This window comes from Eptatretus burgeri, chromosome 11 (genome assembly GCF_056783735.1).
Source record: "Eptatretus burgeri isolate ZD-2024b chromosome 11, Ebu_testis_v1, whole genome shotgun sequence".
Lineage (NCBI taxonomy): Eukaryota > Metazoa > Chordata > Myxini > Myxiniformes > Myxinidae > Eptatretus > Eptatretus burgeri.
The window spans coordinates 58,872,853-58,899,827 of NC_140971.1; the positions used below are offsets into that span (position 1 = coordinate 58,872,853).

At 43.7% G+C, this 26,975-nt stretch overlaps 1 protein-coding gene across 3 annotated transcripts in view; it reads left to right on the plus strand.

Moving 5' to 3' along the window:
• CYRIA (CYFIP related Rac1 interactor A) overlaps window positions 1-26,975 on the plus strand; it is a 155,050-nt gene that overhangs the window by 71,694 nt on the left and 56,381 nt on the right. Inside the window, exons 2-7 of one of the 3 annotated variants that reach the window (XM_085846638.1) lie at window positions 1,854-1,934; window positions 6,362-6,459; window positions 6,600-6,681; window positions 9,587-9,708; window positions 15,018-15,123; window positions 26,684-26,820. In XM_085846638.1, the coding sequence (XP_085702764.1) occupies window positions 1,865-1,934; window positions 6,362-6,459; window positions 6,600-6,681; window positions 9,587-9,708; window positions 15,018-15,123; window positions 26,684-26,820 (615 nt within the window). In that variant the 5' untranslated portion in view covers window positions 1,854-1,864. The remainder of the gene's footprint in view (window positions 1-1,853; window positions 1,935-6,361; window positions 6,460-6,599; window positions 6,682-9,586; window positions 9,709-15,017; window positions 15,124-26,683; window positions 26,821-26,975) is intronic. The other 2 variants (XM_085846639.1, XM_085846640.1) reach the window with 2 other exon arrangements.

Here is a 26,975-nt window from a genome sequence, read left to right on the forward strand (position 1 = left end):
CATCAAACTTCTAAAATCATCAAATTTAATCTGCAAAACAATCATTTTTCATCCGATTGACCTAAGCTTTTATTAAGATCATCAATTTTAATCTTAATGAAATGGACAATTTAATGTTTCCATGGTAACTTTCATTTTTTTTTGGGGGGGGGGGGTTGATGTTGGAAGCATCATGGTCTGCACGACGTCTATCTTGTTTGTCGGTGAGCAGGAAATCTCAAAAAGTTGTGGACGGATTCCGGATTAAACTTGGTGGACATGTTGGGTGTGTGACGAGGAAGAATTGATTAGATTTTGCAGGTCCAAATCCCAATCCACCCTCACTGGGATACAAAACATAAACTGTTCAGCCTTGCGTTGGTATGCGCTCTACGAAGTGCTGTTCTGGTTCCAATTTGCATCAGCGATCGGTGCAAGCGAATGGTGTGCAAGTGCTGTGTAACTACTACAAAGTTTTTTCCGTTTTGCTTTTGAGACTACTTTGGGCCGCCAATGCAGCGGATCCACACTACCCTTGAGCTTTCTAAAAGTATTCTTTATTTGGCTTTCTATGTAAACTACAAAGGCGGCTTTATTCGAGCATACAAAAGGAATGAGCAGCATGGGGCACGAAGCTTGTAGGAGCAGGGTGGGGTTGTTAGGACGGACTGTGATTTGGATTTTGAGTGACTCGAGAAAAGGCTTAAGATCATAAACTCTCGTGGCAGTTACAACCTAATATATTTACCTTTCGCAGCCTTGCAAATGTAGTTGTGAAACCGAGTAAATGTACATACAGAATTCCCCTTTTACAACAGTGACTAATTTTAAACATCTAACGAGGTGTGATGTGTGGACGAGATGCAAGTTAATAAGTCGTGGTGTTCTTCGTTAGTTTATTGATTTGTAATGCACGTGGCAAACAAACCGGTTCAATATGTGGTGCGGTCTCCATCTCTAGAATTTGCTTTCATTGTGGAAGACGCGTGTGCATGATCAATGCTCATTTCCCTCAACTTGTGTTTGTATGATTGGCTCTTGTTTTCAATGTCATTCCATTTGCTTTGTTCATTCAACGCACGGTGAACTTTAGCATCAGATGTGGACTAATTGCTGCGTTATGGCAAAGTAGAAGTTTAATTCATTAATTCACCCTTCTACTTCTACTCTGCTGCACCCAAGCATCCAACGCACGACAGCTGGTTGGTGGAGGCCTCAAAACCAGTCAGTCCTACATTTGTCATAATGTGGCCATTATATCCTCCACAGAGCCACCGGCTATGCCAGCTGAGTGTTTTCCTCACTCTGTGCCAAGTGGCCACATTACTTGCTGTTCCCTCATTCTCCTCATTCTCAAAAACATGCCAGCTATGTTGGGGAAGGGGGGCAGAGTACCATTTGATGAGGGCAGTCTTTTGTTCTTGTTCTCTCTCTCTCCCTCTCTCCCTCTCTTCCTCTCTTTCTTTCTTTCTCTTCCCCTCTCTTTTCCTCTGCACATGTCAGACATGATGTTTGAGCACTGAGGAGTGATGTAATGTATACATTCGGATAAATTAGGCCTGTTGCTGAGATACTGCTAAACTTCTCAAAGTTGGCAGCTCATACAGTGTGATTCTCAGTTCTCGGTAATCAGACACGTATTACTTTGGGTAAATCAGGTTGTACCAGTTACTTTCCTGTTTGTGGAGAGTCAACACAACTCGTGACGAATTTGGAAAGTTTTTTATTTTCTCATCTCCCCTCCCTCCATGCTACCGACAAAAAAAAAAAAAAAACACAAAAAAATCCTAAAGTCAAGTCGCAAGTCCAACATGTTTTAGGTCACAGTTTCAAGTTTCCCTTCGTACTAACCTCGGTGTTTCTGTTGCTTTCAGGTTGCTGGGGAATGGGTAATCTCTTGAAAGTCCTGAACAAGGACATCGAGAATTATCCACACTTTTTCTTGGACTTTGAGAGTGAGTTCACACGTCTTTTCTTCAACTACACTCTGATTTTGACTATCTCTCGGGCAATCTGTTATTCGCTATTAAATATTAGAAATCTGCCTCTTTCAATGGAATTATCATCAATGATTATCCTTCCGACAATTCATGGACCAATGTTTGTGTGTTGTTTGTTTGTTTGTCACTCTACTCCTCTTACAGATCTGGGCTGATTATATCCAGACTTGCTACAGAGGATCAGCATAACCCCAATTAATGTATAGGGGTGATTTTATTTTTGCCGGTGGTCTTAATCCATGAGCCAGTAGGGTTGGTCGGTACCATCTGGGGGGAATAATTCTCATAGTGATTTTTTAGCAAGCTATACAACCCTAGAGTTAGATAACATGTGATAGCATTGCATTAGTGGTAGCTTTTTGTGTGTTATCACCCTGTTTATATGCCTACTCTTAAATAAGCTTTCGTGCAAAATGGCTAGTCCAAGGTAAGACATCCTACTTCAACTTGACAACATTTTTTTTTTTTTAGCAGTCAAACATTAACATTGAAATTTGTCTCACCTTTTGCTCAGATAATTTGCTTTTCAGCAAAAAGTGCTAAACATGCCGAGGTTGAAAGGTATGTCATTGGTGACACTTACTGTGTATATCAGTGTCTATTTCCTGTGTGATAAATCATACCACCTTTTGAAAAGTATTTGTCTATCTTTTACTATGGAAAGTAAATGAAAGTTCTGGAACAATATAATTACATGGGTGTTTAGCAAATTTATGAAGAAATCCAAAAATCTAAGTTTCTTTTTTGTATGTTGTATATTAAGATCAGTATAGCAGACAGTTACCCCCCCCCCCCAATGAAAAAAATACCTAATTTGGACGAATTTATGTAGTTTGGTCAATGTCATGATATTTTCCTTGTTGTTATTGAAGGATGCTTTCCAATAATCAAACAAAGGTGAATGATAGCATGTTCATGAACAAGATTAATGGTTTTTTTCTCCTGTAATTTCTCAAAAAATACAGAATTTGAGGGATTTAGATACTCAATAATGCACATATGAAGGTATAAAACACCCATATTACACAATATAAACCAATAAGACAGTAGCAAGATGGTTAATCATGTGCAATCTGATGAATGAGTCAAATGAGTCAAAAAGGTGAAGATGAAACACAATCTTCTGTTGTAGGGCATAAAATTACAGAATAGAAACACAAATGTGGTGTTCCACACTAACAAGGCCATTACCGAGGCTCAATGTGTTGCCAATAAACATATTGTCTTATGAAGCAAATACGGGTCCTTTATAGTTTCTAAGACATCTCTGATCATATGCACTGATTGTAAGTGATCTAAAAATGTTCAAGATGAACTTATAAATCGTAATCATTATCCAGTTCTTCAATATTCTCATCTAAACTTTCCCCATCGTCTGACTCAAAGATGGATATGTTCTGCAATGTATCAGCACTGGACTATCAGTGCCCGTAATTGCAAACACTAAACGCTCGGCTAGTTTTAACAACTGTTTTGAAAAGCAAATAACATGAGCTACGTGCCTAACAATTTTCAAGACGATATAGCCTATAATAAGAGAGAACCATTAGTTTTAAATAGAATGTCTTCTTCTGTCTTATGCCGGTTTCAGCAAAGTTTATTTTGGGATGGGGTTACTAAACGGCTAATAACACACAAAAGGCTACCACCAATGCAATGCTATCACATCATTTCTGACTGTAGAGATCTATACACTGCCAAAAATTTCGATGAGTATTATTCCCCTCGGATGGCACCGGTGGCCAAAAATTACCTGGTCTGGCTCATGGCCTATCTTGGTGGGAGGGGTGAAACGCAAATTCTCCATGTAAATGTGTAGCGCCGCCTCCAGGTCGGAGAGGGTATTACAAGTCTCCACCATTTACAGTGCAGTATCCCTGTCCCCACGTTTACCAGTTCAGTGAGGGGTTTTGAATTATAAGCTGTTGGTATGTTTTTGCTTCAATCATGTAACCTGTTTTTTTTTGTTGTTGCTTAAATAGAGCTGTCAGTTGCCTATACACCACCCAAATAAAGGTAAACGTACGGCAGGAGGGCATGTTGCATACTTGGAACAAGATCGCCCACAGGGCGGGTGCTCTGCCAGTATATTTGCATTAAGTGTCTCTGCTGGAATGTTTGGTTCTTGGTTTCTTGGCATTTAATACATTGCTTGCTGTATGCAATGCTGGGATGTCAGAAAGGGGTTCATTATTATTTTGTGTCAAATTTGCACCAAATTTTTAAGAATGAATTGATCTGAAATAAACACTGCCGCTCATTCAAATTAATAATGTCTTCATGTGTTTCCTGTGATTGGCTTGTCGTAAATATATTCCTCTTCAAATCATACAAATGCCTCTCCCATGCTTTCACTTTTAGGGTTGGCAGGATGGCCTTGAGGTACGCACATTCCCCTCTCAGCTTTCTAGCCTGGGTTTGAATCCTGACCCAGTTATAAACTGTCATCCTGGTGTTTCACAGGCAGGGAGATTCATCAATGTGTGTTCTGTCCCTCGGATGGACGTTAAACTGGCATCCTGTCTGCCAGCATTAGTTGGTGGACGTTAAATATCCCACGGTGTCCTTCGTGCAGAGTAGGTGAGCTATCCCTGGCACCATGGAATAAATTCCAAATTCCCGCCCTAACCTTAGTCAAATGTCAGGCCAAGTCAGCCGCTTCATGAAAGACTTTGACGAAGCTTCTCCGAGCGAACCCTCCAAGAACTTGGGAACAATTGTGACCGTTAAAGAAGAAGATGAAGAAACTCTTTAAGGCAAACCAAAATTCCAGAAACCATGAAATAGTTTAACCATTTCGAGGCAAACTCAAGGTAGACATTGCCATTGTTTTTATTTATCATACGAGTTGTGCCTTATCAGAACAGTTTGGTTTTTTTTTTTTTGGCTATGAAATTGAGGCTCAGGGTAAAGAGCGAGGCAACGGAAGGGAAAAGGAAATGCACCGATCGTGCAATGGGCAACAGGACAGAAAGTCGTAAAGGAATTGATGAACAGAGAAAGAGACGCACTAACCGAACTGAATGAGGCCTATAGGAACACGTGACCTGGGCAAGGACACATGAACCAAAAACAGAAATGTGTGAAGTCATCCAATGAGGTGCAAAAAATACATTACATCCCCAAATTAATATAATATGACTTCTCCAACAAGAAGGCCATTAGGCCCATCAAAGCTGAAGCTATGATTGCCAACATATGGTTGTTTGTCCATGCGCTATCATTTTATAAATGTTGAGCATCAAGCTAGGAAGCAGCACGTACCATTTTTAAAGTCTTTGCTATGACTCGGCTGGGGTTCGAACCACTGACCACCCCCCACCCTCAGACTAGGAGCAGACACTCTTACCATTCAGCATCGAGTATGATGGTACAGTGGCTTACTGATTAGAGCTAACAATTAATTAACACCAACAATCAACTGCAGCCGTTTATAAAGAGGACAATTCTGGAACGGTATCCTCATCCTCATCTTCAGCTTCAGAAGAGAGACGATGGTGTCTGGCTATGAAGGAACCTGAAGACTTCTCAAAATTAATTGATTAAAATAAAAACTGTGTGTGATATATGTGTGATGTGTGTGGGTGTCGTGTGTCGTGTGTGTGTGTGTGTGTGTGTGTGTGTGTGGGTGCATATGTGCACACACTGCAGGGGTGGATGTAATTCCCTTAGAAAATGGATAAGCACGTGGATCAAAGTGACATCACAAGGGTATTAATCAAGGACTAAGATGACCCTTATTGAATAAAAAAAATTGAACTTTGAATCGCTCTTTCTTTCTCACCATCTGAGTACTAAAATCACTTTGCTTGGATCCCAGGTTAAAATACCTGCCCCTGAGTCCATTTGCCCATTGTCTCGTAGTTCTAAAAGTACACCAAGATCTCGGCACACTCGGCAAAATGAGTGCCAGCTTGCTGGTATCCTGTGTCGGAGTGGCGACCCGTCCAGGATTGTACCCAATAGCCAAGGAGACTGCTTTGGCAGCACCAACACTCTGCACAGAGTATGGTCCCCAATGGATGGTAATTAACCTCCATGCTCACCTGATCTAGTTGACGTTGCTCATTTTGCACCTGAGATTCCTGTGCTGGTCCATATTTTGGTTGACCCTTAAATGTCTCGGTGCAGAGCAAAGTGCCTGTAAATAGGCAACGCTGCCTCCTGGCGTCCCCACGTACCCCACGTACCCAACCTCAAAAACACAGCTGTTAGCAAAAGTGTAAGTCTGTAATATTGTTCTTTCGTTGTCTGGCACAAATTTCCAATGAGTCAAACCCAAACTCAGACAGCTCAGAGGGGAAGTGCTTTAATTCGTAATTCTTAGAAGTTGTATTGAAAGGTTTTCATGACATGTTCATTAAGTAGTGGTTTTGTTACAGGAAATCGGTTCTGGGGACACAAGATTCATACTCGCAACTTTGTTCAACACCTTGCTTTCGAGTTATTGCATCACCTAAGATTGCTTTGTAACACAAAGGTTTCCTTAACACCTTTCCACACAACATCTGAGCACGTTTACAAATCCGATTGAGTTAACATCCAATGTATTCTTTACTAATCCCTTTGAATCACGTCATGGTTACTCTGCATGAACTGTCTACCTTTTCTCTCTTGCAGGTTCTTATTATGGGGAACCTCCTAAAAGTTCTCACCTGCACTGACTTAGAGCAGGGACCAAACTTTTTTCTTGACTTTGAGAGTGAGAACTTTATCGACTGCTTTGTGCTCTGTCTCTTCCATTTCATCCTTTTTTCCTTATTTTCTTTTTTCTTTTGTGGGATTCTGCACCCATTGTTGGTAAATTAACACTGCTTTGCTTGTTTTGTGTTTCATTCTTTTATTTGTAACTTTTGCATGTATTTGGAGCATGGCATTTTAACTTCAACTTGATACACTCAAAAGCATGCGGCAGTACCGAATGGGTGGCACCCTTGAATGCACGTGCACAGCTTTTGTAGTATTCAATTTGGAATGCTCTTCTTGTGCCAGCTTCCCGTTCGTCGGCCATCTACCGGTACAATATCTCACACCGGTTTGTATTCTCGGAGAGCGGTGTGTGCATGCTGTTGAAAGCGTTCCACCGATTGCAATCATGGAAGAAACAGAGTTTGCACAGAGGGATTATATATTTATTATGTGCATATGGAAGTTTGGGGGAGGGGGGGTTGGAGTGAGGGCAACTGTGCTAAAATAAACAAATAAACCAATGTCACCCTCAGGGTGACGGGTATCTTGCCAAAAGGTGACCACGTGTGACTTCTTTAAGGTCACACTGAGGTGAACAGAGCTGCTATCCACCAGGAGCGACTCCTTGAGGAATATCTGCCTACGAGAGATTCCAATGAGAATCGTTCTATAGAGTAACCATGAAAAATATGCGTTTGCCTCATAACGTCACCAAATGACGTCATAATGTCTCAAGCTTGACATATCTAGAAAGCACTGAGGTGTTCAATTTGAGGTACTACACGATATGGTTCCTAAAACTTGAAAATTTGACCTTAGGGTCAAATATGTTTGACCTCGGGTGCTAACCATGAAGGTCAAGGCCAATCGCCACCAAAAATTAATCAGCTGAGCGCCAGACCATGAACTATATTCCCATGAAGTTTGAAGACGATCCGATCAAAATTACTCAAAAAATAAGGGTTTCGTCGACTCCCCTGATTTGCGACAAAGTGACCTTGACCTTTGACCTTGACCTTCAAAATTTTGTGCGCTGAAAGGGACCTCTGTAGGCCTCTGATATGCGAAGTTACAAAAATTTCCAATGATAACTGTGCTCTGCAGAATTTTTTATACGTGATTACAGACAAACAAAAACAAAAAACATACAAGCTGACTAACAAATCTTGCAAAAACTTCGTTTGGCAAGATAACAAAAGTTGTGGAAAAATATATTGTAGGGGTAAGGATTGTGGGGGAGTGTCAGGGTGTTAAACATTTCACCATATTTGGATATATAAACAGATGTTTGGTACTACAGAACCTTAATATGGACACAAACAAACACGACACAATAGTGACTGAAACTTTTCGTGCTGCACTCTTCAGGGTAAAAATCGCAGCAAGTGAAGGAGGAAGTGAAGGCGCGTGTTTTATACGCAGGTCTCAATAAGGTAGACGCTGATTGGTTCATCCGTAATGACATCACGGTTAATCCGAACGCCCATTGGTCGGCTCATCATCTTTGCCTCGAGCTCCCATTGGCTGGAGCAGAGTTCGTCGATGATTGACGTTTGCAACCGCATCCTGGAGACTGGGATTGGATCCTGGAGACGTTCGCACAACACTAAGATTGGCTGATCGGATCAAGCAACACATCCCCTTGGCGATTTCAAGAAAGATTGTGAGGGTTAGAACACAACCAGTGCGAGCATGTAGATCCAGCAACCACCGGCCACTGTATCTGCTTCATCTGCCATTGCACAGCACATGGTTGCCAACCCTATCTGTGCAGACATGTTCAGGATATTGAGCCGAGGTCGGAGCTCATTTCATTTACGCATGTTCGAAGCAACCTTCATCCTTACCACCGATCCAATGCTATGTCGTCAAAAGGAATTTGTACGGTCTCTGTGTCTCTTTCAGCACGGAAAGATCAAGGGAAGTACGGTAACAAATGGTAAATGGACCTTAGCGGAAACCCATCCCCCCCTCTCTCCAGGATGCGGTTGCAAACGTCAATCATCGACGAACTCTGCTCCAGCCAATGGGAGCTCGAGGCGAAGATGACGATCCGACCAATGGGCGTTCGGATTAACCGTGACGTCATGACGGCTGAACCAATCAGCGTCTACCTTATTGAGACCTGCGTATAAAGCACGCGCCTTCACTTCCTCCTTCACTTGCTGCGATTTTTACCCTGAAGAGTGCAGCACGAAAAGCTTCGGTCACTGTTATGTCGTGTTTGTTTGTGTCCATATTAATATTTGGATACGTCATGCATGTACAGAAACGAATGGTTAGAGTTATATCATGTCAGAATTCATGATCACCACAAAGTTTGAAGTCGTACAATTTGAAGAATCACGTGACGGTATGAAATTGCTTCGCATTGTGCACGTTTCACATGAAGAAATGAACGAACCGTCCGTATTTCGTTTAAACTCCTTTCTGAGCTCATTTTTATAAATCAACGTGCAAATTTCAGGTGCCGACAAAATATCATTAATATGTGAAGGTACAACCGTATGGCACCTGGAATTTGCAAAGGTACGTCGTCACGTGAAAGTCATGCAGGTATTGAGTACTTCCCATCAGACAATCATGTACAGCCGGATGTTTTTCCTCTCCAAAATCCACATGGGTGCCCAGTGACCTGGTCCGAAGCCAAGTCGGTCGGCACTGTCCTCGTGGCATGACTCTCAGGTGCGAGCGTGAAAGTTTCATTTCTTTTGTTGTGTGCAATTTTAAAGCCATGTATCTTAACCCCAAACTGCCACTGTGTCTGTTGGATTTTATTATTATTTTTTTTTTTTGCTGATGTTGTCAATGCATGCCTAAAATAATTTTTCAAAATAATACATGATTGCTCCACACCAGCAATGACAATCTGTCCCTGCGTGGGTGAGAAGGCTTTTTATACTTGCTGCTCCGAACAGATGCACAGGCGACGGATGCCGAGCGAGAGACCTGGGAGAAGGTGGATGCTGTACTGAGGCAGAGTGATGGCATCCTTTCGGAGTTGCAGAATTACCAAGGGGCGATAACTGAGATTCGACAGGTGACTGATGCATTTGGACAAACCATTGTTTTGCATGTACTTAATGTTAAATTCTGTTCACAAAGTATTGTCATCGTTATGCTTCGCAGAAGGGTGTTCCATCATGAAATGAGAAGGGCACTCAGTAGAGCACATACATGTGCCATGCAATTTCGTGTTTTTTTGTATGCACTGTCGAGGCTCGTATGAGAGCTAACACACAGAACGTACAACAAGGGGAGCAGGGGACAAGAGGGGAGAGAGGGAAAGGAAAAAAACAAAACAGTGGGGAACAGAGACATAAGGAGATCTGTGGAAGGGAGAGGGATGGGGCAGGTCGGAGTTTGACTACTGACTCTACGACAAAATGTCAATGCCTGATCCAGTAGAATATATTGGGCCCAATAATTTTTCAAGATATCATTGCTATATATCGTTTATGGCTTCCCATCAATGGTGAGGAAGCACTTAAATATATTTTTTTAATTATCGTATCCAGATCCGGATCTTCACCAAAATCTAATCAATTTATCCTGGGCACACACCCATCCAGCTCATCAAGTTTATTCCGAATCCATCCGTAATCTCTTGAGATATCGTGCTGTGCTGTATGTCGTTTTGGCCCCATCTCTCCAGTGAAATCACTTTAAAATGATAGTAGCTGGATCCGGATGTATGCCTGCTGTTGGCTGAATGGTTAGGGAGGTGGGCTTGGGATCCTAGGGTCCTGAGTTCAGATCCTGCTCGGCCGTTGAATTAATACCATGTGCGGTTGACTCAACCTGTCATCCTTCTGACTTTGGCAAAATGAGTACCAGCTTCCTGAGATGATTGAGCCATTTGAGTATCCTGCGCTGGAGTGGCGACCTTTCCAGTGTTGTGCCCAATAGCGCAGGAGACTGCTTCTGCAGCACCAACGCTGTACAGAGTATGGTCCCAATGGATGGATGGATGGATCCGGATCTTCACCAAAATCTAATCAGTTCATCTTTGTCCGACACACAACCTGTCCACAAAATTTCGTCCGAATCCGTCCACAATTTTTTGATATCCTGCTCACAAATAGACAGACAAGCCGGCAGGCGGCGATGGGTCGCCGAGCATGGAAACTATAAGATATCGAGCAAAATGGATGTCATATAGCGGATAGGGAATCACCTTAAGATTATGCATATCAAATCTCATCCAGTTCCATCGACTGATAACTACTCGGTATCCATTTGAATGAAAAGTACCGAAAATGCGGTTTGAAATCGGAAATCCCCAAAGTTCGAGGGGGTGCTGTGGGTGAATAAACATCTAAATCGAAAATCCGGCTCGATCGTTTGTGCACAATGTTTTCCAGACGATTAGTGTGAATTTTCATGACCATCCGACCAAACCCGAGGAGGAGGAGCATTTGGCGCGAAGGCACCTCCAGCTCTCGCATATTATCGATTTTTGCACTAATTGACCTTTGATCCCTTGACCTAAGCAAAATTGGTCAATATGTCCTGAGGCAAAGTTGTAGTACTCATTGATTACCATGAACCTGCAAAGTTTAATTCGTATCGATCACTCACCTGGTCGCTAGGGGGCCTTCAATTTTCGCCAATTTTCGCGCATACCCTAATTGTAGGGGGCGCTGCGGATAAAGTATTCCATATATCACAAAAACCGGAATATATTTGATAGAGCATCACCTGTAGATCATTCGTGCCAAATTTCATAACCCTACGTGCGATAATGGCTTTCGGAATTGATTTTGCGTGAACGGTACCGATTTTGAAGGTTTTTCGGTTGTTGCGAGGGAACCAAAGCGTCCCGAACAACCATCACAATTTCCAAAGCACTAGGTCATAAGATGTAACTACCACCCGAGTTTGGTCAAAATCCGCCCACGTTTACTACCAATTATACTGATGACAAACGAACAAACATCCAAACAAACAGACAGAATTACTGACAATAAGGGTCACCTATTTCGGCGACCCAACAATCAGACAGACAGGGGTGAAAACATATCCCCTTCCACCTTTAACGGCGGAGGCCATAAGCCGATTACCGAGGGTGGAAGGGGAAGGGGATGAGGTGCTTGTTAAGACGGCTGTTCCATTCTCATACGAGCCTTGACAATGTATACAAAAAAAAAAAAATTCACTGTGTATAATATATCCATGGTGGTCAGAGCTGTTGTGGTTGCTTCTTGTCAGGATTACACTGGCTGTTTTCCCATTACCTTCCAAGCATGAATCAGGGTGCCCATGGTGTATGTTACAAAGAGGCGACAACCGGTGATGGTCACCACCTCTTTACGAAATATAGAGTGGGATCTTTAACATCCACCCGCAACCCATGCCGGCAGACGGTTTCCCAGCTTACCATCCAGGCTGATGGATGGAGCATTCATAAATCTATGCAGCACCCCGTCAGCAAGTTGCTCAACCTGACATTTTTGTAGTAGAGTCAGGAGTCAAACTCGGACTAGACAACTCAAAGATGGGTGCATTAAATGTTAGCTCGGGTGTCGTTCCGCCAGAGCACAGCGGAGCGCTGCTCCGGCACCTCGATCCATCCGAGGCGGAGCTGAGCTTCGCAGCAGTAAAAACGAGAAAGACCCATGTGAAAATCAAATATTCATTTTCAACCTAAAATTTGTCAACATTATTTATTTACCCACTTCTTGGACCCCATCATGCATTTTTCTCCATTTAGATGTTTTTTAAAAAACGTATTCAATCGTCCCTCACAAATGCTAGGTGGGTTTAACTTTGTGACTCGGTGGCGTGTACAAGGCAGAATTTGCTCGTGGATGATTTACACGTACCTTTTGAACATCAAATATTCGGTAATGCTGTGGACGGTTCGCATGTGAATGACTTGCTACTCTCCATGACGCATTTACCACTTTTTTTTTTTGACAGCTCTGAGAAGTACTCCCTTCCTGTACCCCGCAGTTATTATCTCTCATCACACCCTCATTCGATCACACATTCTTGCTCATTCCTTCCCTCCCTCCTTCCTTCCTTCATTTTTCTTTGCTCCCTCCCAGACCATTGAAACGGCCAACGTGTCAACATTTTACAACAATGTGCGTGTGTCAAGGCGCACACGCCACCATTATCCTTCGCGTAGGCCGAAGAGTAGGCGAGCTATCGCTGGCACCCTGGCCAAATTCCAAATTCCTGCCCTAACCTTAAGAGGGCATCACATCAGCGGCACAGCCGTCCCCTCAACCGATAATGTTACTCCCAGCCTTGTGCTGCATATGTAAGAAGAAGACGAAGACACACCACCCTTCCTACTCTCCATCTCCATATTGTTTTCTGTGATCAGCGTGAACACAAGTGTTCCGGTTACGTCTACAGAGGCATTCCTACATCATTTTTAATCAACAACGTTGAGAATTTGTTTGAGTGGTTTGGTAGTTAAACCTTTTTTTTTTACATCGTAGTATATCTACAAACAGGTGTCATATTTGTGCGTCTTTACTTTAGCGAGCCCTTCTGAAACCTAACCCCCTCAAGTATGCGGTGTCTCTCACTGCAGGTATGTGGGCAATTGAGGGTGCGGATGAAGCCCTTTATTTTCCATTGAAACAATTGTTCACTTATGCCAAATTCACAAATGGAGGTTGTTTTGTGACGTCAGCAATTTGTGTGCCGTCGCCAAAATAGAGTACTAAAAAAAAAAGAAACAAAGAAAGGAACGCCCGTCCGTTCACAATCGGTTGAGTTATTGTGCTTTATGTGCTTTCATGGCCAAATAATCAGGGTCAAAGCTTGTCCCAGAGCTTGAGAATGTCAATACATGGGACACTTTGTCCTGGGAGCGATATTGTAACAAAATACAGGTTATAGGCAACACGGACCCATATGAATTGCCGAATACTGCAACAAGGTCCGCAAGTGAGATGACGTTTCCAACCATTTAGGATCCAGATTTTGTGAATTATTTCATGTTTACTGAAATCATTTTACACCCTGGAAAACGTGACGGCTTGGAAAAATTTGGATGCCGACAACCAGTTCGAGTCTGGCTGGATCGGAATGACTATCGTGTTGTCCGAGCAAAGGTAGGCCGATAATACATCGATGAATGGATTCATGTTGGCAGAGCAGATCAGCGCGCTGTTACGTACGTTGAGATCATGCGCATCTGCTCTGCTGTCTCCTTCCATACTCTCCGGTGTGTATCCGGCCCCAAAGCTTTATCTTCTTTCGTCAACTAATGTGGAAGACGCAAAATAAACAACTGGTGCCGGCGGACAGGGCGTCCAATTTAACGTCCTCTGAACCACCGGGATGACAGTTTATACCTGGGACAGGATTAAAACCCGAGCTTAGAGGCGAAGGGTGTGTACCGACCAAGCTGCGAGCCCTTACCACCTGGTACTCCATGAAGAAAAAAAAAAGCTTTGATTTTTAAAAATGCATCATTTTGTCCAATAACGGCAGGTAAAGACCAATTTGATGTGACATATTCTTAAAAATAAATTGTGAGACTAAGTGGGTGTGAGTGCGCATTTCATTTATCACTCATTCTTTGGAGCTCAAATGGTTCGTGTTATGTTAAAACTTGATGTGACGGTCGATCTGGCGATGACGACATGGTCGACATATTCTTGTTGTGCTCCGGTACCTCAAAATTTGCCAATACCCCACTTCCTGTGAACTATCCTGCCAGCTCTCAGCATGTGTCTGTATGCATCTGCATGTGGTTGCGTATGTGCGCCGTACTCGTACACCGTCCAAGGAGTCTCGGAATGGAACGTCAGCAACATGTATCGGCGGAAATGTGCTTGTACAACCACTCGAGTGAACCCATTTGACCGCAGGTCATTCCAAGTGCAGAGCTGGATCGAGCAGACGATCAATAAGGACCGGTGTGCTTAAGGTTTAATCCTCTGTTCAGTCGTTGTACCAGCACACGACTGGAAGATCATTTTGAAGGGAAAATGAAACGTGAGGCTCAGGCCTGAGGAAGACCTTGGATCATGACGAAATGTTTTTTTTTCTGAGACTCGGTCTGCTATATCCTCTTTGCTGCAAAATGGTGGAGTTGTGCTTACTGCAAATTTTTTGATTGTGGTTTACTTTTTCTTTGAATAATTGATGATCCCATCCGTCCTAACCGTGTGTGTGTGTGTGTGTGTGTGTGTGTGTGTGTGTGTGTGTGTGTCTGTGTGTGTGCTCAAATACTGTAAGGCAATCAATTCAGCAATTTTTTTGTTTTTAATTGTGTAAGCAACATTTGGTTCTTGACGTACACTGCACAAGTTCATTTTGGTTTTTTTTCAGCTCATTACCCGTGTACTCTCTATCCCACACTCTATCCCAACACCTGACCAGGCCATTTCTAACTCCAGTGACCAAGACCTGCAGGAACGGGCCTGGAATGCCGTATTACCCCTGGTCTTGCGGCTCAAGTGCTACTATGAATTTTCACTCTGCCTTGGTAAGGTTATGCCGTCCCGATGCTTCCAGAAATTATCCCTATTGTGAAGCTAATTTCCCTAAGTTTAATTTATACTTGCACTATTATTATCCCCACGCTTAAAAAAAAAAAAAAAACTCGGGAATATTGCAATCTGGTCTGTCCGTCTGTCTGTCTGTCTGTCTGTCTGTCTGTCCATCGTGCAATCTCCTCCTAAATAGTTGTGCAGAAATTCACCAAACTTGGTAGTTATGATCACAACATGGCAAGAAGGTCCGAGAGCTGTATCATTTTTAGCCCTCGGGCCCTGGGGCAGGGTCAAAAGGTGAAACACCAAAAAATGCAACTACAGGCACATTTTAAAAGGAAACTTTGTGTGTGCCATCAACATTGGGGGACGCATTAAACATGTCACAATTTTTTGGATTTGACCCACGGTTCATGCCCCATGGAGTGGGGCCTTCGGGTGACCGGTCAAAACAGATGTTTTAACTCAAAATTTGATATTGGGTCATTCCTGGTGGAACTTTTTTGCCATCTTTCAACTTTGCTTTAAGGTGGGAAATGTGGGGATTAGCGACGGCGTGTCATCGATTTCGCTCTCCTAATAAACTATCTTTCTGATTCACAGGTAGGATTGTGAGCATCAAGCAATACTTTTGGTGGGTTGCGATGGGTGGGGGTGGGAGATGATGAGGATCATACTATTGAATCCGATTCTTACATGTAGACATTGAGGATCCCACAGTACCTTTTGAAAAGAGTAGGCTGTGGTGTATCAATCTCCATTGAAATTTCCTGCCTCCTCATTATTATCTGGATTGTGTGAGCTGACTTTAATAGTCCTAGAATACAAAGACGTCAAACAGAGGCTACGGAAAGCTCCAACTTCCAGGCGATATAACACATTGCTGTGATTTGTTTCTCCATAGATGCATATGTTACAGCAATGCCAACCCTCCCGATTTCATCGGGAGGCTTCCGAAAATTCACCCAAACTCCCGCCCTTACGATCACTATCCTTATCCTCCCGAAATTTTGATATTTTTGCACTGTTCACTAATCAGAATGTACTAGTATGAGAATTGAATGAAAAGCATCGTCTGCTACGTATAGCATGTGGTAACTCCATAACGTTCGCTGCTACCAAATTGTACGTAAAAAATTGCAAATTCAAATGAGGAGCAGCGAAACATTGGGTCTGGATCTCGCTTATGCGATCATGCACTGAGATTTAGTGCATGCGGTATGTGTGCAATACAGTGCATGCGGTATGTATGCACAGTGTATATGCATGCGATACGCTCACTGCATGCAGCTGGGCCCCGTACCAGCCCGGCGGTCGCGACCACCGTGCGGTGTTTAATTTAACAGCCGCTAGAGTTCTACGAGTCGCGCTGCAGCTGTGGAACATCGACTTCGAAGTTACCGATGCTTCAAGCCCTCGATGTTGATTACGAAATGGCAGAAAAGAAGCTTACGAAGACCAAGAAATGGTCTCAGAAGTACAAGACCGAATACAGTCTCCAATACCCGTGTATTCGAAAGTCTGAAAGAGGAATTCATCATGCGTATTGTACAGTATGCAGCGTTGATATTTCAGTTGAGCACGGAGGTCGCGATGATATTCGGAAGCACGTTGGAAGCAAACGGCACACAGACATTGCAAAGGAGAGATCTTCGAGCACGAGTACCGGTACACTTCTGAATTATTTCACCAAACAAGGGACAAGCGAGGAAGAGGATGTTACCCGAGCGGAACTTCTCTTTAGTGGATTTATTGTGGAACATAACTTGCCCATATCAGTCTCAGATCATGCTGGACCTCTATTTCAAAAGATGTTTCCAGATTCAAAAGTTGCTTCAAAGTATGGATATGCAAGAACAAAAACTTGCAAGATGTGCAAGATGTGCAAGAACAAAAAAAAATAAATAAAAAAAAAACAAGAACAAAAATCAAGAAAAAAAAAAGAAAAAAAAAAGAACAAGAACAAAGAAGAAAAAAAGAACACTGGTCAACAATTTTTTACTTTCTGAATGTTGTCTAGATTTCTACAAGTGAATTAGGGTATTCTGGCACTGCTGAATCAGGAAATGGCATCCGTTTCTCTCCATCAGGTCAGGTTTTTGTGCTAAGTTGATTTGAAAAAATCAGATCTTGTGACAAAATCAATTACATTTTTGTGGCATTATCAGCTGATTTTTGTCAACACATATCATCCTAAACATGTTTTTAAGAAAAAAAAAATGTTTTGCCAACAACATTTATTGATTACATGATAGAAACATCGATTACTGTCATCTGAATGGTGGGCATTGATAAAGGTAAGTACAAGTAAATTGCATGTTGCGTCACCACTGTTCAAACTTCAGGGCTTGAACTTCCGTTTCTTCGAACTACTGGAATGTTCAGCGGCAGGGAGGTCTCTCTTCAGATTCCAACAGTAGTCAGCCATCATGACTGCGTCCCAGCGACCCTGATACCTGGTCTCCATCTCCTTCATGTCCTGATGGAATCTCTCCCCTGCTCGTCACTCATTGAACCCAGGTTCTCAGGAAACCGGTTCATATGTGAAAATAGGTAGTGCATCTTGATGCACATGTTGCAACGCAGGTTTCTGAAAGCAGTCAGCATGTTGTTGACAAGTTCTGCGTAGTTTCTGGCCTTATTGTTGCCAAGAAAGTTCTTCACTACCAAAACAAATGTCTTCCACGCTTCCAGTTCCACTTCGTTCATTGAGTTTTTGAACTCTGGATCTCTGATGAGCTGACGGATCTGAGAACCATCAAAGATGCCAACTTTCAACTTCTCCATGGTCAATCCTGGAAAAGCCTGGCACAAGTAAGTGAAGCAGTCACCATCTTTGTCCAGAGCCTTGGTGAACTGCTTGATTAAGCCGAGCTTGATGTGCAGCGGTGGGAAGAGTATTCTGTCTCTGTCCACCAGAGGGTCGTTGATGACGTTCCTTTCTTTGCATGGCACCAATTCTTCCCGCACAGGCCAGTCCTTCTTCGTGTAATGCTGAGCACGGTCCCTACTATCCCACATGCACAGAAAACATGGGTACTTGGTGAAGCCAGACTGTTGTCCCAACAAAAAGTTCACCATCTTCAGGTCAACACAAATAAACCACTTATGCTGATCATAACCAATTTTCTCCAGCACGTACTTCACCGCTTCATACTTCTCCTTCTGTGTAGTCGAGTGAGCGATGGGTACAGAGGCAAACTGGTTGCCGTTGTGTAGCAGAACACATTTCAGTGATCGCTTGCTGTTGTCAATGAACAGTCTCCAATCTTTGGGTTCGTACTGTGGCACTCCAAGCTTGAGCAGAAGCGCATGTCATAAATTGGCGCATGTAGGTATTGTACATTCTTCAGAGTTCGTTATTTCAAGAAATACAACTTTTTTGTATCACATTATTACAAAATCTGCCCCATTAACTTTAGTTTTGATCCACGAACTTTATGCTTTGCCTCACCAATTTTTGGAAGATTTTGAGGTTTTATGACTTCAAACTGATCCCTTTTCGACATAATCACCCAGAACTATCGTACCTGAATACTTCTTGTCATTAAAATAATTATTTCCAATCAAAACAATTATTTGACATGACATTTTACCCCACCAACTTCTTCTAAATGCTCCACACATGCGTACATGTGAACAAAAATGTAAAAAACGACATGTGGCCATATCTCAAAAACTTGACCTGATTGAACAAAACTAATGTGAGTTTTGGATTCAGCATCAGATTCGTCCTAAATCAGCTTAAAAATGCAGACAACAAATTTGTTGTTGACCAGTGTAATTGGTGAGTTGTCAAATGTTACTGCTTCATCTATTGCCGATATTGCTAGACTAGCTCCATTTAGCCTAGCTACAGACGGTAGCAATGACAGTGGTGAGGCCCAGCTATATCCTGTCCTGATTTCGTACTATGACAACAGTGCTGGGATTGTGAAGCAAGGTTTGCTAAGTTTGCCTGCGTGCAAACAAGATTCCACTGGAGAAAACATTTTCAAACTGCTTGATCATGAGTTCAGTGACAGGAAAATTCCGTGGGGAAATTGTGTTTCCTTTTGTGCTGATAATGCCTCTGTCATGGTGGGCAAGCACAAAGGAGTCGCTGCTTATATCCACAAACAAAATCCAGAGTGCTACATCATGGGATGCCCTTGCCATATGATGCACAATACGGCCAAGAAGGCGGCTCAGGCCTTACCCATTGAATTAGATGACTTTCTCATCGATATTTACTACTACTTGGACAAAAGTAGTAAACGCGTCAAAGGAGTGAAAGCACTGCAAGAACTCTGTGATGCCCCGACACACAAGATTCTGAAGCATGTCGCAACAAGGTGGCTGTCCCTTGGTCAGTGCCTAGACAGGCTGATTGAACAGTGGGAGCCACTTCGCCTCTTCTTCAAAGAAGAAGTACGAAGAAAAATGCAACCAACTGTAGCCAAGACTCTAACAACGAGCAAGAAGGACGGCACTGTATCTACTGCCAGTACTGGCACTGCAGGATCAAGCACTAGTGGAGCAGCATTCACCACTACCACTGCAGTATCTGCTGTGAAGAAGACAGCAGGGACAGCACCAAAACCAATGCTGAGAGCAGGTAGCATCACCGGCCCTTCATCACGTTCATCTACAAAGCAGATCCCTTCAGAGTCGAGAAAGACTGTGATAGTCCCATCTACAGGCAAAGAAGGACCCAAGTTAAGTTCTGCTTTTGCCAAATCACTTGATAGAAGCTCAGCAAAACCTTCGAATCAGAGGTCTTCTTCCTTGGCTGCACCTACCTCAAGCTCTCTCCCTCAAACGTAAAATTGGATCTGGTACTACGAGTCTGACCTCTTCTGCTGGCAGTAAACGCAAGTGTGATCGCCCTGCGGCTAAGTGTACTACGAGTTCTACAACTAAAAGCGCATCTTCCTCAAACACTGTGCAGGAATCTAGAGAAAACGTGTCAACAGGATGTTCTTGTCTCCACATACAAAACTCTATTGTTTCTTCCTTCGATATGCTAACAAGCTTTTTGAGAAGGGGAATCTTCTGCTCCAAAGAGACGAACCCTGTATTCATCTCCTGCACGGAGAATTGAATGGTCTTCTGAAAGATATCTTCGTACGGTTTTTGAAACCATCGGTGTCATCGGTTGCTCTGGTAAATGTACCCTTCTCTGACAGAAATCATCAGAAGAATGATGAGGACCTCATGATTGGGAACGATGCCAAACTGTATATAAGGGAACAAAGGAGTCTCAAGAAATCCACCTTCACTCTGAGTGAGTCAGACATCCAAGGTTTCTTCAGTGCAGTTCGCTCATATTATGTGAAAGCCTGCAATTACATCTTCAAAACCTGGCCACTAGATGATGAATTAGCCAAGCATGCTCAGGTGCTGGATGTTAAGCTACACCAAGAAGTGGGGTTTGACTGTGTGGAGTTTTTCATCAAGAAATTCCCTGTCTGTTCAGTGGCGGTGATAGTGACATAGACAGTCTTGAGAGTGAATTCGCTCACTACCAGGCAGACGCCTCCATAGCTACAATTGCTACTGAGACAGTGAGAGTGGATGAGCAGTGGCATCGGATTTCACAGCTCACAGATCCCTGCACTGGTGCCAAGAAGTATCCTAATTTGAGCAAAGTGATGAAGGGAATCTTGGTCATTCCTCATTCGAACGCATCATGTGAGCGGGCACTCAGTCTTGTATGGAAGAATCATACTGAATTTCGTCCCAATTTGAGTGTCAAAACCCTGGAAGCTCTCTTAATTGAAAAACTAGCTCATAGCACCCCTTGCTACCAGAGAGAATACAGCAAAGACATAATCAGAAGGGCTAAAAGAGCCACACAGCTGTCACTCAGCAAAGCTGCCATGGAAAAAGCAAGCAGCAGTAGTACCAGCCAGTAAGGTAAGAAAAATATTGCTTCTTTTGTGCTTTTTGTTAATCTTTGATTGTCCCCTAACTTACTAATATTAACATACATGTAACATTAAAAAGTGCACAATTTTCCCCTTTTTTTGTTCAAAAAGTGGGAATTCTTAACATGTTAAATGCTCCAAAATAGGGCTCAGAGGGCACTAGAGAGCGTCTAGAACCCCAGAGCTTCCAGGGCCCTAAGGCGGGCCCTGGACCCCGCCGCAAGGGTCGAGCGCTCCGCGCTCGAGATGTGCGCTTCGCACACATTATTTGGTGTCGGTTGAAAATCCTCCCTAATTCTGATTTCCAAAAGTTGGCATCTCTGATGTTATGAAAATGGTATTCTCCATGTGAAGAGTTAATCGGTGTAATGTATTACTTAACAATGGAAATATGACATTATTGGGCCATGCAGGGTAAGGGCCACCACATACCAGCCGACGCAACACAGCAAGATTTGTCGGCGACAGCTTAGTCTGTTTTTGATAATCCTGTAATGTTCGGCAGATGACTATCATTGTCGACCAGTTCTTCAGATGCGTCGGCGACAATCGTAAATGTTCGAGCATGTTCAGCTTTTATGACGAGTTATCAGCAGCAATTGTGCACCATCGCATCATGTGTGGCAGTCTCTGACAATCGCCAATGTGGTGCAATGTATTAACCATTTAAACTTCAGCTTTCAGTAGCTCGTTTCAGTAGTTAGTTGTTTTTTAATAGTTGCAGCCGATGTGAACTTTGAAAGTTCATCAAGGTATTATTTAAGTTCCAAGTAGTAGCCTGAGCCTGAGCTGTGTTTCCTTAAAGTATTTAGCAAACCTTTGGAAACAATACAATAGTCTCTGCCTTTTAATTCCATTGATGTGTGTGTGTGTGTGTGTGTGTGTGTGTGTGTGTGTGTGTGTGTGTGTGTGTGTGTGTGTGTGTGTGTGTGTGTGTGTGTGTGTGTGTGTGTGTGTGTGTGTGTGTGTGTGTGTGTGTGTGTGTGTGTTTTCTTCAAGTCAATGCATGTTTAAATTGCAGAACTGCATTACCTGTGGCCAAAAAACACAGTTATTGTGACTCACTCTCCAGCTGAGATGGCTTTACCCACAGCCGCTTCTTTCTCCTGGCACGATGTCAGCGGCGGCGTACCAGCACTATTACCAAAGCAGCAGTGGTCAGAGCTTTCACCGTACTCATCCTCTCCCTGCATTTATTCTTCATCGCCATTTTGTTTCATGAAAACAGTGTCGTCGACAGTCGTGTTGTGTTCTGCAGTCTCCACCAAAACAAGAGTGTACAAGATTCATCGCCGATGATCTTTGATCGTCACATTGGCATTGTCGGCTTGTTAAGCAACGGCCTTAATTGTTAGATGGCCAGCCGGTGATATACTTAGCTTATCTGGAATTGGAATTCCAGATAAGGTATCGTCATTGTACACAGTCTGTCTGTCTCCTATTTCGACCTCTCTGGGCAAACTGCTGGGCCGCTCCGGCTGAAATTTGACAGCAACATTCTGCTCCTGACTGGTAACAGGGATTGCAAAGCTTGTTCCAGTAACGTCACTTGAAGTAGGTCAAAATGGCGGACTTGGTAAATTGCTTCAAAAATCTTCTTCTCCAGATCCACCAGTCAGAATGCTACCAAATTTCGTTTACAACATTCGGCCAGTCATGATGTTAAATTGTGGATGTCATGCCGATCATGTGACCGCAAGTGTGTCAAAATGGCGACCCTCGTAAATTTTTGGGAAAATCGTGTAAATTCCTTCAAAAATCTTCTCCAGACCCACTAGTCATAATGCTACCAAAATTGGGTTACAGCATTAGGCCAGGGCCCAGGTAAGATACAGGTCCAGTGATCCTATTTTTTATTGGCACCGGCATCGGGCAACTGATTCCATCAGGCCACTGTGGGAGTGCTTCGTTCTGATTCTGATGTGTCATTGTGAGAATGGTTCGGTGTGATTCTTATGTGCTGCTGTTGGAGTGGTTTGATGTGATTATTTTGTGCTGCTGTCAGAGTGGTTTGGTCTGATTCCAACGTGCTGCTATGATCGTGGTTCGGTGTGATTCCAACGTGCTGCTGTGAGAGTGGTTCGGTCTGATTCCAACGTGCTGCTGTGAGAGTGGTTCGGTCTGATTCCAACGTGCTGCTGTGAGAGTGGTTCGGTGTGATTCCAACGTGCTGCTGTGAGAGTGGTTCGGTCTGATTCCAACGTGCTGCTGTGAGAGTGGTTCGGTCTGATTCCAACGTGCTGCTATGAGAGTGGTTTGGTCTGATTCCAACGTGCTGCTATGATTGTGGTTCAGTCTGATTCCAACGTGCTGCTATGATCGTGGTTCGGTGTGATTCCAACGTGCTGCTATGATCGTGGTTCGGTGTGATTCCAACGTGCTGCTGTGAGAGTGGTTCGGTCTGATTCCAACGTCTCACGGATGCCGTTTTGTAAGACTGAGCGTGGAAGTCAAAGAAGTCCGAGGTGGGGAGTTGAGGACGGCAGAGCGTGGGAGTCGAGGAGCGTAAATCTTGCGAGTGTGCTGAGTGTCGAAATGAGTGGCTTTTGAACTGAGTGATGTTTGTGAAAGCATTTACTTGTAAGCTGACTAAGGCCTAAGTCACATTTGCTCTACGGCGAGGATACGCCGGCCATACACCCTCTGAATTGACAGAAACGTGCGGCGGCTGCAGAGTTTCTGAGGTGGCCTCAGGGTGGCCCTACGCCGTATGGCTATATTTTACAGGCCGTGAGGTCGCCGTGGAATTATAACGCGGAGTTATAACTTTTCTCATTTCTATGTTCGCCGTAGCAATTCAACAAGCTGAAACAAAAAAAAAAACTGGTAAAAAAAATAAAAAATTAACCCACTACTTTAAGATATTAAGGAGTGGAACATAAGGAAGGGGGGAGTGGTAAGTTGAGGGGGGGTTGGGGGTAGGAAGAGGAGAGGGAGGGAGTGAATGAGTGGGGCAGGGGAGGAAGAGAAGAGAGGGAGTGGGGTGGAGGTAGTGATGAGTGCCTCAAGAGTGGAGGAGAGTTGTTAAGTATGGAGGGAGAGAGGTGGGCAGAGGGGATAGGAGGGAATGAGTGGAGAAAGAGTGGTGTGCACGCACCATGATTATGATAACAGGCGAGAACAGTCGGTCCAGCAAGTCAATCTGGGCAGCGCTACTGATTGATGACCTTAGCATCCTAAACTTATCAAGATGGTCCTGGCTTTGCCAGGCAGTCAGCGGTTCAGAAGCGAGGTCTGGCTTGGTGGTTTGAATGTGGGATCAATGGAGGGGAGAGGGGTCGAGGTGGTAGTGATGATGTAAAGAAGAAGGTTGGAAGTGTTGTGTGGGCAGGAGACCAGATGGAAAGGAGACAGGGCGAGGAAGTTGGTAGGACACAAGCTGTTGCATGTGGTTGCGGATGGAAGGAGTAATGGCGTGGGAATAAGAGTATCGGAAGAGATCAGCAAGCAGATGATTAGAGTGAAAGATGGGAGGGACAGATAGTTATGGCATTGGTGGTGATACAGAGGCAAATGGTGTGTATTATATCAGTATATGGGTCCCAAACGGGAAGGACCGGGACAGAACAGGAATTCAGGGACACACTGGAGAGGATGATAGGAATGTTTGAGTTGGATGTGATGCTGTGCATTGTGTGTGACTTTAACACGCATGTGGGAGCAGCAGAACCAGGTGAAGAGGAATGTGTTGGAAAGTCTGGTTGGGGAACGAGGAATAGAGAGGGTCAAGAGCTGGTGGAGCTGGTGTCGAGGAATGGGATGGCCATAGCTGGTTGATTCTTTCAAAATCTGGAAAGCCACAACATTACCGAGGAGGGCCGAGGAGTGGACAACATAGAACAGAACTTGATTTGGTGGTGGTATTGAAGCGACTGTTGTGGAGGGTTAAGGAATGTAAGGCAGTGGTGGTAGAGCACGTTACCACCCAGCACAAGCCTGTGTTATTTGTGGTATGGATGAAGAAAAGGATGGAGGTTAAGAGCAGGAGTTGGAAGATTCTTAGTTGGGGGAAGTGCAGGGCAGCGTTGTCCGAGAGTACAAGGATGAGGTCCAGGTACGACTAACTTAGCGAAGAAGCAGAAGATATGGAGAGGTGTTTCGAGGAACTGCAGAAGTTTTGTGTGGAAGGACATCTGGAAAGGGTGGATTGTCGAGGGGTAGAAAGCAGGTATGGTGGACGGAGGAAGTAACGAAGGCAGTTGGTGAAAAGGAGGTTTGTTAGTGGATCGAGAAGATCCAGGATAGAGGAAGGAAACCGGATGCAGGGTTGCTGCACTTGTAATGGCAGAAGAAGAAAGCAGCAAGGAGAGCTGGGATAAGGTGAGAAATTATATGGAAGAGGAAGTGTACAACAAGTTGGAAGAGGATGTGGAAAGAAGATAATCTTTAAATTGGCTCGTGACAGGGATGAGGATGGTAAGGACATGAATGGGGGTGGTGATTAATGATAATGGTGGGAGGCGAGTGACAGAGAGGGGGGCAGTGTTGAAGGTGTGGGAAGGATATTTCAAAGAGCCGTTTAACCGGGAAGGAAGCAATGGAGAGCTGGAGCTCCCATGATAGGTGGAGAGGAAAGCGGAGCTGGTCGAGATCATGGAGGAGGAGCTGAGGACGTTGTGAAGCCGATGGACCAAAGGTACCATCAACTGGTCACTACTAGATCTTATTTGGAAGTAATTCTAAAGGATTGCCTGTGTTGAGTGAACACAGGTCATAGTAAGTGGGCTCTCGAGTGTGGAGCATTGTTTTATTGTGGGCATAGTGGTGTTGTACCTATTTTGTCCTAAGTTGTTCATTTACAATCCGCTCCAACAGCCAGCCTGGATGCGGTCTGAACATGTTGATATACATTTGCACGTCCGCTCCCTATGGCTGGTTTAAAATCAATTTATTGAGCCAATTTGCATGATATGTCAGTTGGTGCAAACAATAAATGTCCGTGGAATGTGAGGAGAGTTGTTTTAAAGAGATGTGATGGCAACTGTTGCCATTGAGTAGTCATTGGGGCTCGGGAAATTGAGAGCTTAGTAGTTTGAGATTTGGAGAGAATTGACCAGTGAGGGAGACACAATGGTACAACGGGGAGACAGAGAGAGACAGACAGACAGACAGACAGACAGACAGACCCCCCACACAGACAGATCAACAGGAAAGGAATTGTGCCCAGCTTTCAATGTTTCTTCATCTCTCATCTCTCAGCCGCAGGCACAGTGGCACGTACTTGGTTTTACACGGGTTCGCAGTCGTGGTTGTCAGAAGGCATTTGCATTCGTCTTCATCAGTTTTATGTTTGCACTGTTTTGATGATGATGATGATAATGTTGGTGGATGCTTATAATGTTGCTATAAAATGAATTGCAATTTGCCGCCTATACTCGTGTCCGCATGTTTCATCTCATTAGCTTAATATTACAAAATAAGGAGGAAAGCTATCACCAAAAAAATTAATTTCCCAATCGACCCTGTCGCACATTTTGGCAAAGCTACAGCAACCACACTTATTGTGTAGGCCTCATCATACTTGGCTGTGTAAGCCGGCCAATCATTGCGAGACTGAATCCATTCATCGAAATCCGATGAATGTAAAGGGCGAAAATCAACTTTGTATGTTTATGTTTTTTTTTTTGAAACCCTCCACATCCAGCCGATGCCCTTCGAAGCCTCCTGGGTGCACTCACGTCTCCTCCTCACACTCCGACTCAGCACCTGGAGAGGGAGCAGGCTCTCGCGAAGCAGTTTGCTGAGATCCTCCACTTCACGCTGCGATTTGACGAGCTCAAGGTGACTCTCATTGATTGGGCTGCGGTAATGACTGATGTTGGTCTGCGTTGACAGATAAGACAAAACAATTGATTTTATAATTTAAAAGTTAATGAGGGTACGTACATTTATCCCGATAAGAAATGAGGTGTGCTTCATGTTTTGAGCATTATCCC